The sequence below is a fragment of the Sebastes fasciatus genome, chromosome 3, assembly GCF_043250625.1.
Source record: "Sebastes fasciatus isolate fSebFas1 chromosome 3, fSebFas1.pri, whole genome shotgun sequence".
In the NCBI taxonomy this organism is placed as follows: domain Eukaryota; kingdom Metazoa; phylum Chordata; class Actinopteri; order Perciformes; family Sebastidae; genus Sebastes; species Sebastes fasciatus.
The window spans coordinates 7,057,263-7,066,576 of record NC_133797.1 but is presented as its reverse complement, the minus strand read 5'-3'; the positions used below and the strand labels follow the sequence as shown (position 1 = coordinate 7,066,576).

General features: G+C 43.9%; 2 protein-coding genes and 1 long non-coding RNA gene across 4 annotated transcripts; 1 reads left to right on the top strand and 2 right to left on the bottom strand.

The window, feature by feature from the left end:
• Positions 1 to 26: 26 nt before the first annotated feature.
• Positions 27 to 1,212, bottom strand: tmem187 (transmembrane protein 187). The gene is made up of 2 exons (XM_074628570.1): positions 222 to 1,212; positions 27 to 180 (listed from the first exon to the last, which is right to left on the bottom strand). The coding sequence occupies exon 1, from the start codon at positions 1,047 to 1,049 to the stop codon at positions 270 to 272; it is 780 nt and encodes a 259-aa protein (XP_074484671.1). The 5' UTR covers positions 1,050 to 1,212; the 3' UTR covers positions 27 to 180; positions 222 to 269.
• On the top strand, positions 1,000 to 7,281 carry LOC141763837 (uncharacterized). Its single transcript, XR_012593178.1, has 2 exons — positions 1,000 to 1,136; positions 6,309 to 7,281. It is a non-coding gene; the product is annotated as an uncharacterized LOC141763837 (long non-coding RNA).
• saraf (store-operated calcium entry-associated regulatory factor) lies at positions 2,492 to 7,666 on the bottom strand. Of its 2 annotated transcripts, none has more exons than XM_074628486.1 (7): positions 7,426 to 7,666; positions 6,325 to 6,503; positions 5,108 to 5,306; positions 4,731 to 5,024; positions 4,307 to 4,514; positions 4,085 to 4,182; positions 2,492 to 3,439 (listed from the first exon to the last, which is right to left on the bottom strand). In XM_074628486.1, exons 1-7 carry the CDS (start codon positions 7,490 to 7,492, stop codon positions 3,414 to 3,416), a joined length of 1,071 nt encoding a protein of 356 aa, XP_074484587.1. In that variant the 5' UTR covers positions 7,493 to 7,666; the 3' UTR covers positions 2,492 to 3,413. The 2 variants fall into 2 exon arrangements, with proteins under 2 accessions (XP_074484587.1, XP_074484595.1); XM_074628494.1 differs by having other exon boundaries at positions 4,307 to 4,503; positions 4,732 to 5,024.
• Positions 7,667 to 9,314: the final 1,648 nt, after the last annotated feature.

Below are 9,314 nucleotides of genomic sequence, written 5' to 3'. Positions count from 1 at the left end.
TTAACAAAACTTGAATGATGAAAATATGACTGAAAAAGTAGCCTTTTATTCAAAAGACACAAAATGCAAAACAAAGCTGTTGTTTACCCTCTAAATCCATTTTGTATGAAATTGTAATGTGTTACAACGAACATGGTATAGCCCAATCATCTTCACTTCAATTCTACTTTCTGACTGAACCTCGTGTCTCCTCGTCTCTGCTGGTGTCTCCTCGTCTCCACCTCGTGTCTCCTCGTCTCCGCTCGTGTCTCTTCGTCCCTGCTGGTATCTCAGTCCCGCCGTGCTGCCGTCCCCCCCTGTGTCCTCAGTGTCAGCGTGGTCAGGAAGCAGAAGCTGAAGTGGAACTGCAGCACGTCGCACACTTTGGACCAGAAGTGTCCGGTGAGCCGCTGGAAGAGCCGGTACCGTGCGAGCCAGTGGTCCAGCAGCTTCAGCACCACGAACCCCGCGCACGAGAGCACCGCGAGCAGCAGGTAGCCCTGCGTGCGACCGTCCCCGTGCGCCCTCTGCACGCGAACCCCCTTGTACACCGCGAGGGCGACGTGACAGCCCAGCGCGAACTCGAAGCCCAGCTCGTGCACCGTCGCCAGGCCGTAGCTAAGGACAGAGAACAGCTCGAGCGCTGCCGCCGCGTGCCACTTCGCCGGCCCGCGCTCTATGAAACTGATCCACACCGGAACCCACGCGAAGATCGGTAACGTGAACCACTGGTCGAGCACGGCGGGAGCGCGCCGCAGCAGCGTCAGGCGCGTCCACTGCACGGGCCCGTAGAGTAGAGCCATGAGCGCGAACACCTGCCTCAGGTAGCGGCTCGCGGACGTCTCGTGCACGCCTCCGCGCCACAGCAGCCAGTACAGACCCAGGTAGATGTAGAGCAGGTTCACCAGACAGTTACCGGGCATCGCCAGGAAGGCGGGCAGATAGTCTACCGGTTTCTCTGCGTAGTGGTCTAAAGACAAGTCCACCGGGACTCCGTCGAACAGGTTAGTGTTCGCCCAGGCGATGCACAGCAGGAAACCCGCCGACACGTGGAGCAGAGCCTCCTTCATCGTTATCCTTCTCCGGTAACTTTACCTATCCACTCCGGTAACGTCACGTACCTGCTCCGGTAACGTCACCTCTCTGTGGAACCGCTGGTATGTTTCTGGGATTCAAGTCCGAGCTGTCGTTGTTGTTATTCCGGGTTTCAAAGTCACATGATTGAAAATGGAAAGTTTGGATTGGCTGCTTTGTTCTTTGCCCTACACACATGCACGCTCGCATGCACACACACACACACACACACACACACACACACACACACACACACACACACACGCACACAAAAGAGACGAAGAGGGTGCGACCAAGGAACACGCACAAAGAAGGAAACCTGCCGTGTTAAAGGTGCTATTGATAACATTAAGTGCGTTTACATGCACCCTAATATTCCACTAATAATCAGCCAATCAGAATAAAAATGCTCATGTAACCAAACAATCAGACGAGACTGGCCCGATTATAATATCAGATATAGTATAGTATAATATAATATAATATAATGTAATATAACACATAACACCTAATGAGTGCTTATGTTGCTCTGTATCACAGCTTGTTTCTGCTGCCCCCAGGTGGATAAAAAACGTTATTGCCGGTTTGAGGTACTAAAAAGGATTCATTCAGCAATAAATTGAAAAATATATACAGAAATAATTTAATCAGTATTTAATAGAAAAATGAATACATAAATAAAAGCTGAAATAAGTTCAAAAGTATATAATTAAATGAATAAATTATTGGTAGTTAATGAGAAATACAGCACTACTTAAAGGTAGAAATGCAAAAACAAAACATGTAGACATCTATTAATTTGTGTCCAAACTAATAACAAATAATTTACTTATTTATTCATTAATTTATGCATTTGCAATTACCTGCTTATGTATATACTTCAGCATTTATTTACATATTTCATATTTAATTATTGTACTGTTAATTGAGATTTTCATCCTCCATATCTGAATCTCTGCCTTCTTTTAAAGGATTCACTGTTAAATCTGGAAAATGACATCAAGTCTCTGAAAATATTTCAAATATAATAAATGTAAAGAATTGATCTTCTTTCTGAATTATTGACATTTGGTTTTATATTTGTCTATTGAAGTTATGTATGTTCAGTAGTACAGTAGAGTGAATGTGTATGTTGTATGTGAGTTCATACCTCTGAATCCGCCCACACTGTTGACAAATCGGTCTGATATCAGGCAGCTCCTCAGTATTTCTGTGAATTCAGCCTCCTTAAAGACAACAGCAACAACTGGCTGTAGTCATAAACACACTCTATAAAGAGTAAAAGCTTTTTTTGCTTTAGTTTGTGGACAGCAGAGGGCGCTGCTGCTGCTGCTTTCCCAAACACAGCTGCTCCTCTCAGACAATGATGTCAAATATCACCCAGAATATGTGTTTTACTTTTGGGAAGGAGAGCCAAGAACAGCAGGTTCAAAAAGACTTTTTTTGGTTTCTCTATTATTTATTAGCTAATTACAAAAATATCACACATCATGTCCTCAAAATAACATATCCTCTAAAGGCCCTGACACACCGAGCCGACCGTCCGTGAGTGTCTCTTTTTGCGGTGTGTCCCGGCCCCGTCGGTGAGAGAAATCACTCTGATTGGCTTTTCAGATTAAATGAATCGGTGCACGAGAAGAGAAACAGAAGTGAGGAAAGCAAGCCAATGAGTAAAGTCAAGAGGATACACACAGAAGGCTCTTCTCATTGTTCATCTTCATCTCATCTGATCATCGGCCTTCGTCGCCGCTAGTTCTGTGACGTCGAGTTGGTGTGTCTGGGCCTTTAATAAAACCCTTCAAAAGGTTCAAATTCAAACTGCTATATACATTCAAACTGAATTTATTAAATGACATGGAAAGCAAAGGTATGAAGGCTAGCAGGTAAGAGCAAATAAAGAGCTTTACTGATAAGTAACATAATTAAAGTCATGATTCTTGCCTGTGGTGTGTGCATATTCTTTTCTCCATATCTGCCTGAATGCAAAAGGTACTACAGTTTTCATAGATATCTGTGTCTGAATTATGTCATCTTGCCTACAAAATGCTGATTGAATCAATGAACAACTGCAAGATCATCTTCTTAAAACACATAAAAGTAATAACATACTAATACCCGGCTAAAGCTCAAACCACACTTTCACAGAAAAACTAAAAAAGAGCCGGTGCTTCCTGTCGGAGCTCTCCAGAGGAACGTAGAACCTGAGTAGATATATTACTATGTTGTTGGACAAGTTCATCTTGTATGAAGAGAAGGTCTTCTAATGGTGCTTTTGTCATGTTTGACCTTCCACCAGCCGACGCTGAGCTTGTTCTTCATTATTCTCAGCGCCGTCCGTTATCTGACCACCTCCACAACTTCTATCTCCTCTTGGTTCCTCCAAAACCTGAGAAACAAAGATGTCAGTCAGCCAGCTGCACCTCCAGCAGGTCTCTGCATGCTACTGAACTGTTGAGGCAGTCATTGTTAACACATTGCATTCATCGAAGAAAACTAAATTGGAGGCATAGGGCCAATTATTCTCTTAATAAATTTCTCTTATATTTTCTCTTAATTTTCTGTTAAGAGAAAAGGAGTTTGTTAAAGTATAGTGCCTGGAAATGGTAAAAAAAATAGCCCTAAAATAACACATTCAATTAAAAATGTCCGACTTCCTGTTGGGTTTGCGGTATACCTCCAAGAGGCTTCTTTGTACGTCTCAACATGTTACGTATACCTGCCAACTTTCATACTTCTAGGTGAAACCACAATGAGGGGCTCAATTTTAGCAATTTTGTAGGGTGCGCTATCGAGCCATTTTGTCACATCCGAGCAAGAGACCCATTGGAAAAGAGTTGGCAACACTCGACTGGGTTTATAGGCTGGATCATTTTGAAAATCTAGCGTACTCTTGCTGGTTTCTTAAGATTACCAACACTAGCTTTTAGTATCAATAGCAATGCCTCTCATCAACATCTTTACATCAGAGGTGGCAAAAGGTTGATGATACAGAATGCAGACTGACTGTCTGTGTGTGGCTCTGTCCTTCTACCTGAAGCAGTACGTGTCCCAGAGGAAGAGGGGGAGTGTCCAGGCGAAGGACGTCTGTTGTCGGTGTAAGAGGAGGAGTTAGAGCTGTAGGGCTGGCTTCTGCAAAACAAATAACACAGCACAAATAACCAGAAGGCTCTGAACGGGGCGGAAGTGGAAGAATTCCTGCTTTTCTTATTTTTCACTCATTTCTCTCCCTCTCTTTCTCCATCTCTTTACTGACCTCTGACTGCCAAAGAGATATCCCAACATCCCTCCTGTTCCCATGCCGGTCCAGAAGCCTCCGCCTGTGCCTCTGCTTGTGCCTCCGCCTGTGCCTGTGCCAGGAAAAGCTCCACCTCTTGGGTACTGTTGTCTCTGAGTGTAGTCACTGTGGAAACCGTAGCCAGGGTTGGCACCAGGATTGCCACCAGGATTGCCACCAGGATTGCCTTAACACAAAACAAGAACACGTAGTTGTAATCTTATTTCATACTACAGCGCTTATCCAGCTATTTCTACGAGAGGAAAGAGCAGGACAATCCTGCACATCCTCCCCAACAAAGGGGTGTATTTCTTACAGGAAATGTTTTCCAGGCAGACTCTGCAGTGCAAACCAGACCAACTATTGTTACTCTATCCACACTTTATCATTCTGCATCAGCTACCTGTGAAGTCAGGTTTGAATCCCGGGGGCGGCGGGCCTGCTGTGGAACCGTAGCGATTATCTCCGGGGTAACCGGCCTGTCCGCTGTCCTGCCCCCACTGGGATGTGTTGTTCCCGCTGAGGAACAGCTTGTAGATGCCGTAGCCTAAGAGCAGAAGCACAGCGACCACCACCAGGCCTCCCGAGTCCCCGCCACCTGAGGGGTAAGAGCTCTGATGGCTCTGCTGGCTCTGCTGGCTCTGCTGCTTGTTTCCAGAGAAACCGCTGAAGAAACTGGAGGCAAAGCCCCCGAGACCTGAGACAGACAAATAGAATGTTTCTAAATATCTAGTGTGTGAAGATGAAGCCTCATAAAACTTCACATCTCCATCTTCCTACCTCCAGATCCCATGAATCCACTGTCGGAACCCCGGCTGCCTTGTGTGGTCCTCTGGCCCTCTTTGGTCAGTTCCAGGGTGTACTCCAGCCCACAGGAGCCCTTCAGTATGTGGGCATCAGTAGGGTTGCTGTAGCCCTCACAGCTCACCTCAATGCGACCAAATCGGTAGGCATTGTCCATATCAGTCTTACACTCCCACTGTGAGGGGGAATGACCACATCATTCAAAACATTATTCTCATATTCAAACACACACACGCTTACTTATTTTTTCTCTTTGTTCCCAAAATCCAGTATTATCAGCAGATAGGAGTTCTATTACAAGTTTACCTCAGTTTACACCTCCTGGCATTGGGGAAACTAGAATAAAAGGCTGAACTAGCAGCACCAAGAGGCTGTCATGGTGGATGGAATGACCCCTACTCACTCTGCAGATGTCCTGACCAATAGAAATGACACAGCCAATTGTGTTTGTTGGAGTTATATGGTGCATTCAAATGGGGTCGTGTTTACCGTGTTCACCAGAAGAGTCCATATGAACGCCCCCCTCTCGTGGTGTTTACGACCTCGTAAGTGGAAAGTTTCTGAAAGCTCACGAGTTGTGACATGTTTGTTGACGTTGTCAGAAATGGCGGAAATTGTTAGCCTCTGTGGCTTCTAGACACCGACAGTAACGTTAATATTGCCGTTGCTTAGCAGCGTTGTTCTCACGACTTAACCACTAGAACGTCAAGCATATCGTGTACACGACTTCCCATGTTGTAAATATGAGCTCACGAGTTTCATTTGAAGGCACCAATAGTCTGATCGATACCGAATTTTTGAGGCTGATACCAATATTGATATCGGAGTGTACAAAGTCGCATTAAAAATACTGTACGTCGACAGACATAAACATTTAAAGAGCTGTGACCGAGCATTTTACAGTCTTTGGGTGAAAAGCGAAAAGTCACCAAAGTTGTTTTTAGGTTTTCTTTGTCCTCTGTGACAGTACATTGGAGATTTTTGGGGTTTTAGAATGTTGGTCAGATAAAGTTAGCTATTTGAATACATCACCTTGGACTTTGGGAAGTGTGATGGTCATTTTGTACCAAATTATTAATTGAAAAATAATGTTTAGATTAATCAATTGTTTCAGCCCTACTTCTGAGCAAATATTCTACTCCATACACCTCATCTCTCTGTCCTAGCTGCCCACCAGATGCCTCCCTCCTCACCTGTACATCCACTCCATCCCAGCCTTTGTTCTGACACTGGACCACTTCTGGGACGAAGGCCCGGCATCCCGCCGAGCCTCCGACACACTGGAGCTGAGGCACCGGGCTGGAGCGCCTCGCTGTGGTTTGGCGATCCCTGTACAGAGTCAACACCTGGACGTCCCGCAGCAGCACGCTGCCTGCAGTGGGGAGAGGATAAAACACCGTTATATCCATTATATCATACGTCACTTAACAAACATATACAAGCTCCTGCTTTTAAAATCAGCAGTTAATCAGGAAGCAGCAGGTTTTCCACAGAATGGAGCGTTATGCATTTTGTTTTTATTAGTGATTTTGACGATCAATGTACAGGGTGGATGCATACTGTACATAAATCCACACAACAGTCCTGCAATAAATTCTTCCTCTGTGAATCTCAAGGTTGAAGTGAGGTGTTGATTCAGCTCTGAGTTCATAGTGGTGCTGCTAATAGCATCACAACATTTTCGGTTTTCACCCCCCCCGGAAGTTAGCGGAAGTTGTGGTGATTTTGTCTTTTGGGTTGAGTCTGTCTGGTGTAAACTCACTGTTACATAAAAGACCGGCTGCCTATAATCATCCATGCTATAATCATCCATATGATAATCATTAATATGATAAACATTAATATGATAACCATGTTTTGAACAGTGAATATCAATTGTTACCATCAAATCGGAGATACAGGGTTCCACGATTTAATAAGGTTAGATTGAAGCACTCTTTTGTACATCAGTCAATCCTTAAACTAAATATGGAGCCTAATCCCAGATTAAATGTGCGTTAAAGGGCCCTGAATATCGTCTTCTGTGATTGTAATGTTTAAATGTTTGTATCCTTGTTTCTTGTCTTTGTCCTTTCTGTGATGTTGCAAATGGAGCTGCTCTGATGCAAAACAAATTTCAGACCTGTCTGACAATAAAGTATTATCGTATCGTATCGTATAATCATTAATATGATAATCATTCATATGATAAACATTAATATGATAATCATCTATGCTATAATCATCCATGTTATAATCATCCATGCTATAACCTCTCCAGTCTCAGAGGTAGAAGGAGGTGATGAGTTTCTCACCATCGTCCCAGCTCTTGATGAGTCCCACCAACACGAACAGCAACACAACCTGAAGACACCGTCTCATCTCCGTTCAGAGCTCCGACGGTTGTTATAGAATAGAAACCTCTCACTGTGCGTTAGCGTTATATTAAAGTTACTCCTCGGTTACTGCTGCTGGTGTTCCTGGATCATTAATGTTTTTAACTCAACCCGGAACCCGAACACAGGAAACCTGACGTCCGTGTTGCGTCATCTGTTTTGGTGTCGCAGCCAATGGGAGACGTGCACGAGCGCTCCGGAGCGGGCGGGTTGAGAGCAGAGAGACCGGAAATCACACATGTATGACCTAATACCTAATACATCATGTGTGTGACTGACGCAAATGTGTGAAATGTGGACCACGGAGACTTTGGCTTTCTACATTTTTACATTTTGCCAGAGCAGCTCTTTATTCTTGTTCCCTTCACTACTGCTTTTTCATTTAAAACAAATCAGGAGTCCAACACCACTGGGTGTCAATAGAGGACTTGTTGCACTTCTTACTTGAAGGTGATAACTGTTGCTTAGATGGGTACATTGTGTGAGAGACTACATTTTATATAGAAGATGTGTAAGAAGAGTGGAAATTGTGAAAATTAGTTGCAAGTATACCTCAGTTTACACCTCCTGGCATTGGGAAAACTAGAGTAAAAGGCTGAACTAGCAGCACCAAGAGGCTGTCATGGTTGATGGAATGACCTCCACTCACTCTGCAGGTGTCCTGACCAATAGAAATCACACAGCCAATTGTGTTTGTTGGAGTTATAGTCTGATCGATACAGAATTTTTGAGGATGATACCAATATTGATATTTGAAAGTGTACAAAGCCGCAATAAAAATACTGTATTTCGGCAGACATAAACATTTAAAGAGCCGTGACCGAGCATTTTACAGTGTCTGTGCTGGTGGATGGGAGATTTACCACATGAGCTTTACCCACTTTGGGTGAAAAGAGAAAAGTCACCAATGTTGTTTTTAGGTTTTGAACTTGTCATTATTTCAGGCTTTAGGACTGAAAAGTCAAGAGTGGTGAATATTACCACTATAAGCCAGCACTTTAAACATATTCAAATCTGAAAATGTATTTTTCTTCCTTGTCTTTCAGTGGAAATGTGCTGTGTGATATGCTAGTAGCAGCTAATGTAGCCTGCAGCAGAGGTCTGATAAGATCACTTCTTTCTTACTGCACACCTCCACATTCGTTTCATTTTCAGCCCCAACCAACACTGACTCAAGGGGCATCACTTGAGGACATTTATCAGACTTTACACAGCTCCCACCCTGGAGACATTAAAGGCTTTATACTTGTTCACATTTGAAGTTGTACACCTGGAAACACATGCTGATGTAGATCATCTTTTGGTCTGATAAAAGGGTAGACCCCCATCTAAAGACAAACATAATTTTAATATAAAAACTCTTATCACTAACTAAAAGTTGAATCAAAGCGGAGATGACCTAATTAATACCACGGAACATTCCAAAGTTTGAATGGCATTTCCTCATTGAACCGTTTGTGGCCGCCCGAAAAAGTGACATGTGCCTTTAATATTGTGCTTCACTAAGTGACTACACTACTGAACAGCAGGTGTTTCCTCGAGGTGCCAGACTTCACTGTCCACTGTAGAGTGGTAGACAGTTTTGTAGAATGATGTGACCTAAATTAACTGCAGCTCAACATCAAAAAGACCAAGGAGCTGGTGGTGGACTTTAGGAAACAAAGGACCCATCCTAAACCAATCAGCATAAGGGGGTACAGAAGTCGACATTGTTGAGGACTACAAGTACCTGGGTGTCCACTTAGACAATAAAATGGGCTGGTCTAAGAACACACAGACTCTGTACAAGAAGGGTCAGAGCCGCCTGT

Excerpts from the sequence above, each read along its gene's own strand:
- tmem187 (XM_074628570.1), bottom strand. The coding sequence starts at position 1,049 with ATGAAGGAGGCTCTGCTCCACGTGTCGGCGGGTTTCCTGCTGTGCATC.
- saraf (XM_074628486.1), bottom strand. The coding sequence starts at position 7,492 with ATGAGACGGTGTCTTCAGGTTGTGTTGCTGTTCGTGTTGGTGGGACTC. Across the intron at positions 5,307-6,324 it reads GGGATGGAGTGGATGTACAG|TGGGAGTGTAAGACTGATAT; the intron begins GTGAGGAGGGAG and ends TCCCCCTCACAG. Across the intron at positions 3,440-4,084 it reads TGGGACACGTACTGCTTCAG|GTTTTGGAGGAACCAAGAGG; the intron begins GTAGAAGGACAG and ends TTTGTTTCTCAG.